The sequence below is a fragment of the Vanacampus margaritifer genome, chromosome 2, assembly GCF_051991255.1.
Source record: "Vanacampus margaritifer isolate UIUO_Vmar chromosome 2, RoL_Vmar_1.0, whole genome shotgun sequence".
Lineage (NCBI taxonomy): Eukaryota > Metazoa > Chordata > Actinopteri > Syngnathiformes > Syngnathidae > Vanacampus > Vanacampus margaritifer.
The window spans coordinates 22,116,541-22,133,979 of record NC_135433.1 but is presented as its reverse complement, the minus strand read 5'-3'; the positions used below and the strand labels follow the sequence as shown (position 1 = coordinate 22,133,979).

General features: G+C 40.1%; 2 protein-coding genes across 5 annotated transcripts in view; both read right to left on the bottom strand.

The window, feature by feature from the left end:
- Window positions 1–1,415: 1,415 nt before the first annotated feature.
- Window positions 1,416–14,261, bottom strand: ccp110 (centriolar coiled-coil protein 110). Of its 4 annotated transcripts, none has more exons than XM_077556195.1 (14): window positions 14,066–14,261; window positions 13,506–13,657; window positions 10,280–10,396; window positions 7,275–8,373; window positions 7,067–7,188; window positions 6,669–6,813; window positions 6,495–6,598; window positions 6,292–6,408; window positions 5,719–5,820; window positions 5,501–5,617; window positions 4,177–4,250; window positions 3,969–4,034; window positions 3,749–3,805; window positions 1,416–2,838 (listed from the first exon to the last, which is right to left on the bottom strand). In XM_077556195.1, the coding sequence occupies exons 2-14, from the start codon at window positions 13,650–13,652 to the stop codon at window positions 2,754–2,756; spliced, it is 2,352 nt and encodes a 783-aa protein (XP_077412321.1). In that variant the 5' UTR covers window positions 13,653–13,657; window positions 14,066–14,261; the 3' UTR covers window positions 1,416–2,753. The 4 variants fall into 4 exon arrangements, with proteins under 4 accessions (XP_077412321.1, XP_077412322.1, XP_077412323.1 ...); XM_077556196.1 differs by having other exon boundaries at window positions 14,139–14,250; XM_077556197.1 differs by lacking the exons at window positions 13,506–13,657; window positions 14,066–14,261 and adding an exon at window positions 11,301–11,897.
- Window positions 14,262–15,762: 1,501 nt separating this feature from the next.
- LOC144043021 (uncharacterized) overlaps window positions 15,763–17,439 on the bottom strand; it is a 1,868-nt gene continuing 191 nt past the window's right edge. The window contains exons 2-5 of the mRNA XM_077556206.1: window positions 17,381–17,416; window positions 16,347–16,490; window positions 16,154–16,272; window positions 15,763–16,067 (exon numbers count right to left, since the gene is read on the bottom strand). Of these exons, the coding sequence (XP_077412332.1) occupies window positions 15,957–16,067; window positions 16,154–16,272; window positions 16,347–16,490; window positions 17,381–17,416 (410 nt within the window). The 3' untranslated portion in view covers window positions 15,763–15,956. The remainder of the gene's footprint in view (window positions 16,068–16,153; window positions 16,273–16,346; window positions 16,491–17,380; window positions 17,417–17,439) is intronic.

Here is a 17,439-nt window from a genome sequence, read left to right as displayed (position 1 = left end):
TAAAATAAATTATAGTTACAAAATAGAATGTAATCTAGAAGACGTGCAGTGCAAACTTTTAGCTAGAAAAAAAGACTAGAATGCAATTTTTTATTTAATAATCTAATTTAAAATCTTGAAAACTATCTAGAAATTATGATTATTTCATTTTTTTCCTCAAAAATCATTACTTTTTGTCTGAAAAATAATACAATTTCAAAAATTTTATTCACAAAAATATGACTAACAACATTTTCAAATACCCAATAATTTCCAAATACACTAAAATTTTGCGTATAAATATTTGCTTCCTATTAATTTAATTATTCCTTTTTTTTAAGATTTGCTTAACTGTTATATAGTAATAGAGATTTGAGTTTGAAAACAAAATTCACAATGTAAAACAAAAAGTTAGTTTTAGGGCGTCTTGTTGCCTTTGGTCTTGTTGCTAGGAAGCAGTTTGTGTAAAAATAAAATAAAATACAGCAGCGTTACTAGGCCTGGAAGGAAAGGGGATGAGAGATGGAAGGTGGAGTGGTCACATGTTAATGCAGAAACTGCAGGGACGAGGTGGAGCGGCACCTCGTGCCATCTATCACTTAGCATCACAGCCTTTTATGGTCCACGAGTGGAGGGCGAGACAAAAGGAGGGAAAAGTCACGGGAGAACAGAGAGGGTGTCAGGTTGGTTGTGTTTGGTTACCGGGTAACAAATGAAGATCACAATCTCCTGGATAGTCAAACATCACAAGCGCCGCTCATTTATTCGGCAAGAGGCAGTGTTGAAGAAAAAGACGTTCAATTACAAACTTGAAGCAAAAGGATGATACTAAAAGTCATATAATGTCAGCTTGTGGTCACAGCGCAATAAGTTTAACTTATAATGAAACACGAAATCCCCAACAGCTCAGCTCAAGGGCCCATCACCCCCATTCGTAGTTTTGGTCACATTCCACTACGTGTTCATCAGTAAATGATTTTTTTAATTGACTTTGCAGTTAATTTCATCATTTATTCTCATCAGTTGAAATAAAAACATACACATTGGAAAAGCAATATCAGTAGGTGGTCAACATCAACACAGCACAAATATATGTTAGCTATATGGGATACATTTGTGTTTATGTAATTATTTGTTTGTATCTAAGAGTGGGGCCTGCAAACCTCCATTCATATCAAGACCCTGTTAAATTTTGGTGTAGATCTGAATAAAGGTGCAGATTCCTTTACAAACACGTTTTCCCAATTATTTCGTGAATTATGCTAAATCTCAATCCCAAAAATGAAGCATAGGCAGTAAGTGGGTACCGATGAGGCTACTTTGTTTGTTTTATTTTTTTCTTTTACTCTGTAAAGGGGCATAAGGCCACATGTTGCACTTCTGCAAAAACGACTCATAAAATTATGATAAAAGAACAACAGTTTATGAGAATAAAGTGGTTGAATACTTCATTTAATGTTTACACCCCACATATTTCTACTCTATAACTGAATGACTCGACAGGACAGTGATGATGAAGCTGTAATAAAGTGAATTTGTGCCAGTATGTAAACAAATACATTCAGATTTCGCTTGGTGTTAATTTAAGACAAAATTTACACATCAATAAAAAGCAAATTCAATGCCATTAAAAAAAGAAACGAAAAGACACTCAAAGCCCTTAAAAGCTGTGACAATATCAGTTGAAGTATCTCGAATTACAAATTGTGTGCTGTCACCATTAAACATCTGGATGATGGGAACACTCATTTCAGACGATGACAGATAATAAAGGCATTGTTCAATAGGCACATTTCCAACAGGATTTACATAGTAAGTCACTAGAACTGCTGCAAGTTAGGCTACTCAAGTCTTTTGTTCAAAATCACACTTGTTGAAATATTTGGAAATGTGGTAAATACAGAAAATTAGTTCAGTATATTATTAAAAATTTGATGTGGATAACACACTTTTTTTTTCATTACATTTAACTAATTATAGTGAGTGACCCGACCTCAGATTTTTCATGATGCAAGCCCGTCACTCATGATTTTTTTGGTTTTCAGTGGCAACAAATTTTGACGTTTACCTTATAATTAAACATGAAATCGAGGAAATTCCACAATGAAACTTACAAAAGTCCGCTAGCTTAATAACACACAATGCAAAATGCCACATATGGGCTAACAAAACGAGTATTGATGTTGCGATACCCATATCATGTTCGATACCACCGATACAAGTACGAGTACTCAGTCACCGATACCGACACTGCTAGTACTTTTGATACATAAAATCGCCCCCCCCCCAAAAAAAAAACCAATGACTGATATATTTAAAGAAACACAACTTCCAAATATAGTATTTTTCTTTCAAATGACCTGAAATTAATAGCAATTTCATATTCTTCTAATATTTCATGTCTAGTTCCTGATCGTGAAACAGTCACAAGAGGGCCGCCGATACCAGTATCGGCCGCCATCACAAGTACCGATACTATAACACTTTAAGCAACTTGTATTTGAACAGAAACGGTGCAGCACATGTAGCCAGATAATACATCGATACTAAGATGCATGTATTCTTTATCCTCTGGGAAAAACAAGTGTAATCATGGAACAAATTAAAATTGTAAGGCAAGGTACCACTGAATTCATCGCGTTCTACTTCCTTTTAGTGTCCATTTCAACAAAAGTTGTACTTACCAAATATAGTTCTTAAGGGCAACATCAGTTCTAAATCAACGTGGTGGTTTATGTGGTATTTCAGAATGATGTCAAGGGATGTGCCACCTGTTAGCCCAGAGAGTGTTGCTTCTTTAGGTTCTTCTGGTTGTCCATGCGCTTCACTCTGGCTTCGGGGGTCTTTTTGTACCAGCTCCTGACAGGAAACACCAAGAATCAGTGCTTTGATATCCATCCATCCATGAATGAATAAATGAAGTTGTAGATTGAGATACAACTGCAACATCACCAAAAATTACATTGAACTTTTTGATTTCTTCTTTGCGGTTTTGTCTAATATGCCATGAACTTTAAGTTCTTAGGTACTTGTTAGAACTAAAAGGTTCAAATGACAGACACTACAAACCTCACGCCAGCTTGGACCTCTTGAAAGCACTACGCTAGTTTTGCTGTGGTCCAAACACACAATGGTCCTCCAAACGTTCCTAGTTCTGGTGTTAAGTTCCTGCAGTCGAAATGTGCTATTTGAAAAAATATGGGTTACACTGCCGCTTGGCAACAATTTCAGTGGATATAAAATGGTTTGAGATGTCAAAAATGAGACCAAGTTCAATACTTTTGCAACCTTTTATTGACAATTATATATTTTTCCCCCAATATTTTGGGGGGAAATGTTTATTACATGTAATTAATCACAATATTTTGTGAGTCTTGAAAGACCAATCAAAACGCTCTAAGAGATTTATATTTTATGCTGTATTGAAGTGTATTGTTATTATTAATTATTACAATTGAACACAATTAATATGACAAACAAACTTGTGTTCATATAGTGTGTTATTCCACAGAAAGCCTAAATCTGAAGGGGGGGGGGGGGGTTGTGCGCAAGGGATGTCCCACAATCTGACACATTTCGATCTCTTTTGCACACAAATTAAATTACAAGTGTAAACAATATGAAATGATTAACGTGAGTCCCGTAGTATGACATCACTGAAAGCTGGCATTTATCTTGGGATTCCCCGTCTACTGCACTACTTTATATACCCACTGTAGCATGGAAGCCAATAGTTAAGTACTGTATAGTGAATGAGACATGAACTCACCCCTGGCGGTTGAGCTGACTCGGGACACATTTTTGGACTTGGTTGGACTTCTGAACTCTAGGAAAGAAAGAAATCAGTACAGATTTCTAGGCATACGGAAATAATAATAAAGACCAGAACTGGGAAAGATAAAAGACAACAGTAAAAAGGCAGCATATATGCAAAGATTCTGGGCACATGGACTGAAAAAGCTTTGAGTGTAACCACGCATTTCCAGTACCTGATGGGAGTGGGACTTTTTGGCTTCTGCATCACCTTTCGAGCCTGGCCCGGTGACTCCCCCTCCCTGAAAGACAGCGCGCAGTGATGTCACCATGCTGGATCTCATTATTACTAACATAAACAGTTGGGAAAAATGTCCCATTCAGAGTGGATTTTTTTATTTATTTTTGCTTCCCCCCCACCCGCACCCCTCCTCCGAACATTACCGCTTTTTTTGGTCCAGAGATCTGTGCATGGCAGCAGACAGCACCGCTTTCTCCTTTTCCTTCTTGGCTTTCTCCTTCACAATGGATACACCCACATAAAAAAATCAAATTTTGAATGAGAAGTACTGATATTTATGGTGAAAGGCAACATTTGCATATGTTTCTTTGTGTACAGTTTTAAATTTCTTTTCTCATATGCAATTTCCTTTTTAGGATTTGTATATTTTTTTTTTTAAATAAAGTCAAAAGGAATGTTCACATTTTATAACCTTGAGACTTGAGAACAGTGTCAGCCTGTAAAAAAGGTTCCATTTAATTTTTTTTCAAGCACATTAAGCTGCTCTGGTGTGACATTATTCAAGTCAATAGCAACACATAGTCTTAGTCTGATTAACTACAGTAATTCCTGGACTATAAGACGCAACTTTTTTCACTTGCATTCGACTCTGCGGCTAATACATAGATGCAGCTTGTCCATCAGATCACAAGGGGGCACACTATAAAGGAAGTGCAAGAGCGTCAGGCAGAGCAAATCAAACCAAATGAGCCCAAATACAGTAGGAGAGACAGAACAAGAGCAAGACAATTTGCGCCCTCATTATGGAAAAGAAAGTAGCGGGAACCCGGTGCTGTAACATTAAAACACCTGCGGCTTACAGTCGAATGCGGCTTATATGTGTAACAAACTTGAGTATTCCCCAAATTTAGCTAGCCCAACTTATAGTCTGGTGCGCCTTATAGTCTAGAAATTACTGTACTGTATTTAGTGGTTTTTAAATGCACCACCATGTTGAAAACATCTGTGATCCAATAGCCTAATTTGTGGACTACATTAAACTAGACTTCTGTGACCAATTTCAAGTCGAACGCACACATGAAGAAGGTATTTCAAAATGTTTTAAACTTAACAAAAGTACCACTATGTAGAAAACGTACACCACATTAAGCTAGACTTGTGCGAACATTTTCAAATCAGAAGCAACAAACTACCTTTGCTGATGATGTGTTATTTAATATTTGTGCCTGAATAAAAGTGCCACCATTGAAGACTACTGTAGATAAATTGACTATTTTGGTCAAGCACCTTAAGATAGAAACATCAAAATGCACAAATGCAGTGAGGGCAACTTTAAGCTTAATAACAGCACCGCCGTGTGGCAAACTTGTATGGTTGAAGTTATATTTTTTAAATAGAAAAGTCAGCTAGACATGGCCTGACAAACTATTTTAACTTTAGAAATAGTCTAGTGAAATGTACAGTAAATGCCATCAGCTACTAGGTTAGCTAGAAACTTGCACAGACCCATGAGATAGTTTTGGTTACCATGTCTCTTTGCTTCTTCTCAGCACAAAGCTCCCTGTCCTGCTGCAGAAGTGCCAATCGATCCCCAAGAGGTATTTCAAAAAAGATTTCATGGATGTCAAAGAGGGCTGCACGTAACTGAGAAAAAAAAAGTCAACAGCAACGTGTACAATGAAAGAGAACATAAAAGCAGTAGTAACTACTGTTGTTACCAGCTGCTGGTTACGGTACATTCGTACCTGGGCTCGAACTCTGTCCTGCAAGGAGAGATCCTGTGCTGAGAACGTGCTTCTCTTCTGTGGACCCTCAGTCTGAAATGAACTAATGAACTCCTGTGTGTCCTGTAAGGACACAAAAAAACATATTCAGGAAAAAAAATTGCCCCAATTTAGTCCATGTTAGTTATATTTTAGAATTACAATAAACTGAGCAAATTCCTGTTTCTGACTCTTTTTTTTTTTTCTTTGATGTTTGTGAAATTTCAAGTCGGGCACACTGAAAGAAAATACTAAGAAGCTATTATCCACAATACTTTGCAAAGCGATAGACCAAGATAAAAGTACAGTGATCTTGGATTGTCTTTTTTTATAGTGGTACAGCAAATTGACTTGTCTTGTCAGCACTTTAAGCATCATAACCCAATTCTGGTGTTTGTGTGTAAAAGTGGTTTCCTCCTAAATAGACATTTCTCTTTTTGAATACACTTGAGAAGAGCATGAGAAATTTCAAGGTAAATGACTACATGACTACTGAACTCATGGTCGTGACCGAAATCTGAATTCCAGTTCATGTTGCGAGCATTTAGGCCTCACCATGACAGTCTGACGCAGATGTTGGACCTTGCGTGTTTTGAGAAGTCGACGCACGAGGAAGCCACGGGCGATAGTGCCGATTCGACACAATGCTTTCTGCTGTTCTGCTTTCAGAGCCTGCGAATAAAACATGGTGCTGAACAGATCGGAACATTGATGGAGTTTGAGAAAATAAAGTCCCACTAATCATACACACAGGTCACCTGACTTAGCCTTGCTTGAGGTTTGTGAGCTGCCCAAGTGGGCCCTTGTACGGGGGACTGCGCAGAGGGAGAGGTCACATTTGAACTAATGGGACTAGGAAAACCTGCAAAAAGAGAAAGAGAAGCGGTAAGTCATCAAATTTAGTGTTAAAACTGAGTATGCTCATGTGGTACCTTTACTGTGACCTGGTGTTATGGCAGATGGACTAACAGCTGGAAGTACGTCATTCCCAGACACACGCTTCCACTGACAAGAGTCTGAAGTCTGGAGCTTCATGCTCTGCTGCTCCCTCAGTCTTCTTTTAGTCTCTTCAAACTCCTTTCACAGTACAAACAAAGTAGTGAGTTGTTGCAGAGTCGGCACTGGCAATATTCTATTGCAGGAGATCCTCGTGGTTTTTGTACGTCAAGCGTGTGAAGGTCAGGAATGAAGCACAATGAACTAGTTTGTGCATTTTGACTTGCAAACAAATTTGGGTCACATCATTGCCATAGGAACGAATCTATGTCGTAAACTAACAACTCCATGGACACAGTTCATTCACAAAATTAGATGTGAAACATGTGCTCACCAGACAGAGGCGCTCTTGCTCTTTCTCCTGCTCGGCCAGGAGCAACGACATCTGTAATGCATGTTCCTCCTCCAGACGCCTTTGCATGTCGTCCAAAGCCTGCACTCGTCTCTGGGTCTCCTCTGTGTGCCAAAACGTGGACTTAAATCTTTTATACAACTTTTGAAACTATTTTTATGATGTCATTCTTGATCAAATGATCACATACCCATGTTACTGGCATGTCTGAGGGAAGTCGATGAGGTTTTGTCACAAAGCCCTTGAGGATCATCAGGTTCCTTCCTGAACTGCACTTCAGGGTAAATGTGAGGTCTCCGCGGATACGATGACGGACTCTCTACTTTGAATGAGTTGTTCAAGGGGGCAGCTGAGTTGCACCAGCTTGAGGGGCGCATCGTGACTCCCGCTATGAAGCGAGGAGCCCTTTCTTGACTGCGGTCAATGTGATCGGATCCAGTGTGATCAGTGTGCAGCTGACTGTCCATGGTTTGGCAACGCCGGCGGAATGTTGACGACAGATGGTCGTGTTGCCCAATTGGGCTAGGCAATGAGGGGCTCACGGGACTAGGGGTTTCCCACATTGGACTGATGGCACAATGGCTCAACTGATGACTACCACGCCTGCTTAGACCACCTCCACCATTGCTCATTACTGGGCTCCAGTGATCCGGGGACCATGTGGCTCCATAGAGCGCTTCTTCCCTGTCCGACAGAATGACGCCTTCCCCTGGCATTCCTGGGAACACGATGTGGATGTTCCCTGTGGAGAATGGGCGGGGCTTACGTCTCCGAACCTGAGGGCTAAAGTTGGACTCTGGGCTCGGCTGCCGAATGAACTGATTGGCTAGAGTTGGCGATACAGGCTGTTGAGACTTGGGTTCATACAGATTTTCATGAAAGGGAATCTTAGGAGGGCCAACGGGACTGCGGTGCAAACTAAATCCAAACTCAACACTACTTTTTGGACTAAACATTTCTTTTTCTGAGACAGCCTCAGGTGAAGGTGTTGGGATGACAACTTTTGATGCGTCCTTTCTCGGCTCCCTCTTTACATCCTCTTTTGCTTGCTTGAGAAGGCTGTCCATACTCATATCTTCCTCATCACTCTTCTCTTCCGTCTCCAGCTTTGCCTTATCCTCAGCGATAAGACCATTGAGGATAGGGGTAGTTGGCTGATTGCTAGGATGAAGTCCAATTCTAGGTTCTATGGGAAGTCCAGGCGAGTCAGTGATCAGTGTGTAACCATTGAGTGTTGTTGCTTTGGGACTTGGTGACTTTTCAGCCTCGCCATTTGGAACTTGAGGTTTCTGTTTTGGGATTAAAATTTTCAATGAACGATTATTCAAGAGTTTACAGGTAGAAAAATAGCTGGTTGTAGCGATGGCCAAATGAAGCTTCATGAAGCACTGAAGATTTCCAGCCAATTGGTTGGCACATGGGTCAAAGCTTCATGGTACTTCATTTGCTCTAAGCTGCCATCAAGTGGTCAAAAGACCAAACAGTAAAATATGCAGAATGAAAAAAGATTGTAGTCAGTACAAAACAGTGACAAGATGTCCATAAGTAGCAATATTGAAGTTTTAGCAGTGTAGGGTTAATATGACATACCGGTAAGTAAGAAATAGTACAATGTTTATGGGTGTAAATAACAATGAGTATGAGAAATGTCCAAATCTAAGACAGGATCGAAACGAGGACCGAGTGAATAAAAGGGTAATGCTTTATCAACTGTGCCAAATGAAAATGATGCATGACAACTTGCAACATGTAAAGATAATTTCATACAATGACTACACCGGTTGCATTTGAAAAGTGACTCCCGAACTCGCCAATTAATTTGAAGCTCACAACAAACGCTGACAACACTCGCAAAGCAGCACAAGATCTCCAGTCTTATGAAGGATTGATACGTTGAATGAACCAATGACATCATCTGCACAAGCCGAGGCCTCGTTTGTCATCAATCATGTGATTTTCATGTGAACGACACATGCTCCGAAACGGGCTTCTTTTGTCACGCCCACTCTTGCTCGATGCACACTCTGAAGCCTCGGAACATTTCGTCACATCACTAGCTAGATGGATTCTTTGAAACATAGCTGATACACAAACCCTGTGGAAGATAGTTTAAAACCATGTTCAGAGAAATCACTATCAGCAGCCAGAAACCACACCAACACATACTTAACAAAACTATAACTCACGTCACATCTGACCTGAATTCCAACGTGTGTTTTACAGCCCTATGCATCATATCTCTGTCAAACAATCAATGGCAGGGCAGTTTGATCTGAGAAAGGCTTAAAGTTTTCTACGAAAAGTATAACTCAACACATTTTTGCTGATAAACTGTATATAAACTGGTGTTTACAAATGCTGTCTGCATGTCCTGGTCATTATTTTGACATTTTAGTACATGTTTGTTTAAAGCTTGAATTTGGGGCAAAAAACTTGTGTTTGATGCCATCTTAAGGTTAAACAGGTTTGTCCTCTCATTACACGAGACAATACGTTCTACGTCACTTGTTCCGCAAGACGTAGTCGCCCCCGCCAGGCCGCCACAATCTCGTACACGTCTCCTTAAACGGTTTCTTAGTGAGTTGCTGCTGTCAATCACAGCCAGACCACGCCAAAACCTCTTCCCATTCGCAACCCAACGATCCTCCAAGCAACACCCCCTTTGAGCGCTGATTTCAAATCTTAGTGAGGGGTGGAGCAAGTGTCTCACTTCCTGTTGAGTTATACTTTAAGGACCGATTGAAGTAACTGCACAGGCATAGCAAGCAAATTAAACAGTTTTCGAAGAGTGGACAAAGCAGCGCCATCATCAGGTTAAGAATAGGCGAGTCTGTCGGGGAGAGTCTGGAGTCAGACAATCTGTAGTTAAGTCTGCAAATGTCATCAGGGAAACCGGGATATACTGTGCTTGTGCTACATTCTGTAGAAGAGTCTTCAAGGGGACAACTATACTTTAAATTAAGATGTTTGAAATTCATCATCATTTGTTTTTGATTAATATACACATCCATCTACTTATAAAATACTTGTCTTGCTTAGCTGGAGCATATCTTGGGTGAATACATTTATGACAGTGTTGAAGTTAAGGACTGTTGAATATACACTGAAAACTAGTTTGTTGCTATTTTTTGTTTCATTTTCCTCTGGAACTGGACCAGACCCCGTGCATCCCTGCGACTGCACTATACAACTCACAGGTTTATTTTGAACTTGGGCCGAGGGTTTGTTCCTCTGCTGATTCTGCCGGTCTGTTTCCAGCTGGACCGCCCTAAGTCTGAGGTCACACATCTGTTGACGCTGCTCTGCATTCAACTGTAAAAAGAAAACACACAAGTCCAAAATTTGATTAATTGATTGTTGAGAATTTGGTCCATTGTTAGGACCTGATTGTTGATTAATCACATCTTGCATAATGCACTAGCGGTACTTATTTCAACAAGAAGTAGTCTGTATGTTCTTTATATTTTCTGGGTGTTGTGTGTATGTAATATTTGTTTCATGTAATATTTTAAGGTATAGTTGGGAGTCAGACATGACTGATGTTACAGTTTCAGATGGGTCAAACATGGTTGAGTTTGATTTTTTGGGGGATGGGGAGGGGGGTTAAGCCGGTTAAGGTTTTGGGTTATGGTTTGGATTTATGGTATGATGAATGTTGCTGGTTAGGGTTAGTGTTGGGGATTTCAGGTTTTGATTTAGGATTTTGTTTAAAGTGACAGTATGTAATCTTTAGGTCCATCTAGTGGTGAAATAATAATTTATTCATTTTAACAACCCAGTATTGATTTCATTGATATGCAAAAAATATATATGTTCTATCACATCAACGTACTTTTTTTAAAATATAATCGTAGGTACAGTAATCGGTAACTACAGTCATTTCTCGAGTACAAGGTGCACCTGACTATAAGCCGCACTAGCTAAATTTGGAGAATACTACACATATAAACCGCACTCGTAAGCCGCAGATGTTTTTAATGTTACCGCACCGGGTTGCCCCTACTTTATTTCCCATAATGAATTGTCTCACTCTCGTTCTGTCTCTCCTACTGTATTTGGGATCACTTGGTTTGTTTTGCTCTGCTTGACGCTCTTGCGCTTCCTTTATAGTGCACCACATTGTGATCTGATGGATAAGCCGCACCTTTGTATTAGCCACAGGGTTGAATGCAAGTGAAAAAAGAAATTACTGTATATTACATGACTGGAGCCTCACCTTACAAGAGGCTGACATGTTTCGCCAACATCTTCCGGCTACGGATACCCGAAGGGCAATTTCACGAATGTAGTTAGCCCTGCAGGTGCTTGTACCTTTCGTCACTGAGTCTCATGATTCGGGCTCCTGCCGCTTGTCACCTTCTGCTTTGCCCCCTGAAGTGGTTACTAGCTTCTTCTTTTTTACCAGCTTCTCCCGCTAGCCACTCTTGTTAGCCACTCCGGCCGATGGCTCCGACTAACACACGCTAGCCACTCTTGTTAGCTGCTTTAGCTAAATCCAGCTCGCTTGGTCTTTCGGCGTCGCTCTCTGGGGTTCACATCAGCTGCCAAGTCGCCGTCGCTTGCGAAATGCTCATTAGCTCACGCTAGTGTTGCACGTGATATCGGCACAGTACCGTAGCTTAATGTTTTGGCGTCAAAAACGACTTGGTATCAATTTTTCTTAAAATCGATACTTAAAAAAAAAAAAAATACGAGACAGCCCGCCAACTCTGTTTTAAAGGCAGGTATACATACACGCATAGCCGCCTGTCTACGATATGCGGGAAACGAGTAAGCGACACGCCTCTTTCAGCGTGTGTGTGTGAAAGGGCGCAGGAAGATGGCTTTACGCACTGAAGCGCTCACTGGTCGTGCACTCTTCGTTGAGAAGCATGAAGCGCTAATTTGGCTTATTAAAGCTTATTAAATGTAGGCTTGCTGGCCGTCCACTCCTCGTTGAGAAGTATGACGCGCTAATTAAGGCCCCACGGGAGCGCGCAAGCAGAGTGGAAGCCACGCGACAGCATTGGCATTGCCTACACATGTTTTTAATAAACACAGGAAGAAGAACACGAGTGGTTTTCAATTTTTGAAACGTTTTGTAACAGGAGCAAACGTTTTTTGCGGAGAAGCAGAAGAAAAAGCAGCAGCCAATCATTCCTGCAGCGGACTCAAGGTGCGTTCAAGAACAGGCACACAGTAGGAAATCAGAGTAATGCATAGAAAAAACTCAAACGACTGACAGAGCAACAGACAGAGGTTGTGACGCATTTTTAACACTTCCTTTCAAAATAAGTGGAGCGTGAATTATTTTTTTCCCCAGTTTGTAGTATTTGATGACGCATTCGACTAATTGGGAGCGTAATGGAGAAGAGCAAAGACATGCACGCACACAAGCAACGTTCCATTGAGTCATTGGAGTGTCATTGCATTGCCAATATTTAAAACAGATGACATCAAATACAGTACTTCAAGAATATGGCATGCAATGTGAAAGCACATAGAGTATATACATAAGTATATTGGTATCGAGGTATTATATGCAGGTATAGTATTGAAGTCAAAATTTTGGTATCGTGACAACACTAGTTCACGCAAAATAAGAATTGGTGGTAGGCTTGCGAAGTGTGGTCTCTCTGAACCACCGTGGTGTGCGTGCTTCGAAATGCATGTGCTTTGGTTGAATTCTATGATATAGCGACATCTAGTGGAGAACTTTTACACACTGTCACTTTAGGTTTTTGGTGTGGTTTTGGTTTAGGGTTCTGGGTTACGGTATTACTTTTAGTGAGAGTTAGGTGCCATGCTTTGAGGTTAGGGTTATGGGGATTTTTGGGTTGGGGTTCTAGAATCTGGATTGAGTTTAGGGTTAAGTGTTGGATCAGTGTTTTTGCATGGTTAAAGGTTTTGGGTTTGTTTTGAGTTATGGGTTTGCAATAGGGTTAGATTTATGTTACGGTTCTGTGTTATGGGTTGGAGCTTGGTTTTGGGATATGGGCTGGGGTTTCTGTCAGGTTGATGGGCTTGGGTTCCTGATTAGGGTTGTAGCTTAAGGGTCAAGTTTAGGATTTTAGGTCAGAGTTCAAGGTTACTGCTAAGGTTTTTGATGAGGTTTTTTTTTTTTACAATTTCCAGTTTTTCCCAAGCATCCATATCAAAAAATGACAGAGAGTGACACTTGATAACCATCTTTAACACTGATTTATGCCATTTCCATACTTTAAGTTGTGGTCAAAATAAGATACAGAACACAGACTTGATGTTCCTCATCAATAGTTGCTCTTTCATTCCCTGCCAACTACTAATCTGATTAAGGCTTCAGAAGTCACATGTCCAACAACATTTAGATGTGTTTTTATATGTTCAATTAATTTGGCTGCATATCAGATTTACATTAACATAATAGCTGTTGAGGCCTCACAAGTGTACATTAGCTCCTTACCAGAGGTGACAGGGCAGCTTTACCACAGTAGACGATGACAGATGAGTACGTCACGATCGGCTCACATGTCGTTCTCTTGAATTTACCCTCCTCCTGCAGCGTGGCCACACTTCGGAGGCAGAATTCCTCATAGCTTTCCATCCACATTGCCACTGTTGGATTGAATGGGCAGTTTAATGCACACTTTAGTCAATATGTGACTGCAGGGACAAGGTATAACAAAGGGAGGCTCTGTCTGGTTGTAGTCGTTTTCATCACATTCATCAAATTCCTGCCATTCCTAGCCTGACTCATCTCACATACAGAAACAATCTGCCAAAGACTATCTGATCCCCCCCGCCCCATTAAAAAAAGAGCATTACAGTGACCAAGGGCAATGGCACGTTGAGTCAGTCAAGCAAAAATGTAAGATGAAGTCCCACTGACCCACATTTATATGTGATCATATAAATTAGTTTAATTATGAAATGTGATATTTCTTAGTGTAGCTATTTCGGGATGCTGTACTACAGACGTTCACATGACACAGCTGATCCACCCAATGCTATCTCATTGCCTACCCACGCCACGAGGAAACCGCGACGCTTCTCCTCCTTTCCGCTCCTTTTCTCCTTATCCTTTCGTGATACCTACGGGGTGTGTCGGTGGGGGTGGGGGAGAGGATAAAGCAACAGCAGTCATCAAAAACCTCGCTTATGTCCTCGCAGTCCCGGCTTGCTCATCACCGCCGTCGAAATCCCCTCTTCCGGGCTACAACAGCGCCTCCTAGCAACAGAGCGAGGGCTGCGTTCCATTACGTTTAACGCACTGACTGGTCGCCCCACGGCCCACAACATTGCTCGCTCATTGCGATGTAAATCGCTTAATAACAAAATACATTACAAAATAAGTTAAATAGATGATATTTTTGGGTCCAAAACACGAATTAAAGAAACACAGGGGAACTAGGAAAACAATAAGTGGTTTAAGAGATAGAAATGGAACGAGGTCTTTTTGTTACCTTATCTACATGCCATTGAACACCAGCAAGTAGCTGAATTGGCTTCTCTAGATCAGACACATTTTATGCTAGTTTAACAATAATGCCTTAACAATAGGTATAACCTTAGTTAGGAAAATGATGATGATGTCATAATCATTACAATAGCAATCTGTTTATCATATGTGGACTGTCAATGAAAAGCCTGGGCATATTATATTACATATTAGCGTATTATCAATATGAATAATATTAATATGGCTGTGAAACTAACAATATTCTTTCCGTATGATTTTTTATATATTTTTATTTTCTTGTTCTTATAAAGATTAAGGCAGCCAAAATTTAATATCCCGTTATTAGGCCTCTTGACACACAAAATTAGATATTTGACTCAATGTAGGCCATTATATCACTGTGAGCATTCTACTTGCAGTGGCCTTATCTATGTCATTTTTGGCCCACTTAAAGTAGCACTAAGAAACTTTTAAACCTTAATAAAATATTTTCATAACTCTTCTGATGAAACATCGACTTAAAACTAATTGAATGGTACCTTTGCCTCAGGGGGTCTGTATCATTTTTACTGGCACCAAGCAACTTTGAGGAGGATGGTAGGAACACTGCCACACAAAAAACTACAAATGGCTGAATGCTTTATGGTATACGTTACTTCCCCCTTTCCCCATTCGTCAAAAACGGAAGGCAATTTGAATGTCGATGCGCGATTACTGTTTTCCTGGCAGAAGCTACAAAACAACTGAAACATTTTTGTGTGAGAAGATAAAAAAAAGGAAAAGGGAAGCTACCCAAATAAAAGGACAGTCAAGAATCAACATTGGCCCGGACTTCACTCGCTGGCGTGAGCTAAAAAAAAACGATGCACTGCGGTTGTCCTCGTAGAAAATGTGGTCTTCCTTCAGACATAACAATACTGCTATTGTCCATATGGCGCCGCCATAATCAACGTAAACTGAAAGTTCCTTAGTGTTGCTTTAAATCAAGGGAAACTGTTGAGTCACACATTGTCACATGGGCTAGGCAAAGCCACCCTACAGCGTGGCCGCAGATAAGAATTAGACCTTTTTCTTCATCTGGCAGAAAAGGCCACGGCCTTGTCTCTACCGCATCCTATAATTAGTTGGAATGACAATATACATTCTTCTGGTATTGTTAATGTTGGGTTGGGTTAGTATAAGTGACCATTAAAGAAAAACGGATCTGCCGAAGTTCCTTTAGAACTTTTCAATGACCAGATAAAAGAAGTCTTACCACATATTTTCTCTTAACACACTATTTATTCCACCACCAAAATCTTTAAAATATATCATATCTCCAGAAGGAAAAAAAAAATATATATATATATATATATATATATATATATATATATATATATATATATATATATATATATATATCATATCCTAGTGAGTGGCGATCCATTGTTTCCATGACGACAGAGGTTGTAGTTTTCACAACTCATCTTTTGAGCTGGAATGTATAGGCTGAGTGATGCGTACGTTGTCCTTGTGGTTTTGGAGAAGATTCTCAATGTAGTCGTCTGTGAACGGGATTTTGGAATCCTGTGACAAGAATAAAGTCACATTGAAGTAGGAAAGTGGCATAAAAAAATTTGCCTTGAAAGTCCAAATAAAATTTTGTTAACCACCTCAAAAGAGTGTCGTTTTATCCCGACGCACGCTGTGGATTTCTCGTAGCAAAGCACGACGTCCAGTCGATCCGGTTCGTGACTCAGAAGAGCTGCATGGAACTGGTCGTAGTGAGAATCTGAACATGGGATCAATTGTACACGCATTAATGGTCAATATTTAAATGAATGACTGTCCAAACGGCGATCATACCAAAGAGTTGTATGCAGGCTGTGGTCAGCTTGTCTTTGGTAAACTGCTTGTGGGAGTTTAGTCTGTTGCACACCTCACTGATAAGGTCGTCCACAAGCGCCTGTCGGCTTTCAACAGGAGCTTCCTGCATTTCTTTCTCAAACTCTACAGAACAGAATATCAACATCGTGAATAAATGCAACCCCCTTGCAGAAAAAGGGGAAATCTGATACAATGGTACATCGACTTACAAGTGCACCAAGTCATGAGTTTTCCGTGCTATAAGTCGTCGCTTAGTCGATTTTTTGTAATTTATGGTCCAAGCAAGCTTCAGATACGCTGCCGCTCGATGGAAGCAGTAAACCTCAAAACATTACATGCTTCACTTACAATATTAGAAATGATAGCCTATCCAATATTTTATTGTTATTTGTTAAAAACTCACCTGCAGTTATTTTCTTAATAAATCATAATAAAAGTATTGCTTTGGCACAAACTGGTGGCATCTTGGTGAGTTGAGGAGCTTAATTTAGATAAAATTATTGCCATCTGTACCAAAGGAAAGTGTTGAAGTGAGTTGAAAAGATTCATTTAGACACAAGTATTGTTTTAGTGCCATGATGTTGCCAAACAACGATGTTGGGCCCTCTTGGTACTGTAGAACTGTGTTGGAGTTAAGTAGCATCATTTAGACAAAATCATTACTTTGAATCTACATGCGGCATCTAGGTGCCATAGACAAAGTACAAGTATCATCTTGCCCTCTTCGTGCCAAAAAGCAATTTAAAGTGAGGTGAGCTGCTTCATTTACCTTTGTTGACAGCAGCAGCGTTTTTCCGACCAACTTGTAAGCAATTATGAAGCTTTTAAGGCATCAATTACAGTAATTACATATTTTCGCTATTTGAGGTAAGGGTCAGATCTAATATGGTTTTGGACTAAGTGAAAAGAAGTGTAATGAAATACTTTTTCTTAAGGTGCAGAGAGTATAAATTATTGAGAAACCTGATAGCATATACTGTATAGACCAGGCCAAAGTGTTATCCATACAGTACCTTTGGCTGCTATTATGCAACTTTCGCAGTAGGCATCTGTGGAGGCACAAACAAATTAC

Excerpts from the sequence above, each read along its gene's own strand:
- ccp110 (XM_077556195.1), bottom strand. The coding sequence starts at position 13,652 with ATGTGGATGGAAAGCTATGAGGAATTCTGCCTCCGAAGTGTGGCCACG. Across the intron at positions 5,821-6,291 it reads ATCTGCGTCAGACTGTCATG|GACACACAGGAGTTCATTAG; the intron begins GTGAGGCCTAAA and ends GTGTCCTTACAG. Across the intron at positions 4,035-4,176 it reads TCTCTGGACCAAAAAAAGCG|GGAGGGGGAGTCACCGGGCC; the intron begins GTAATGTTCGGA and ends GCTGTCTTTCAG.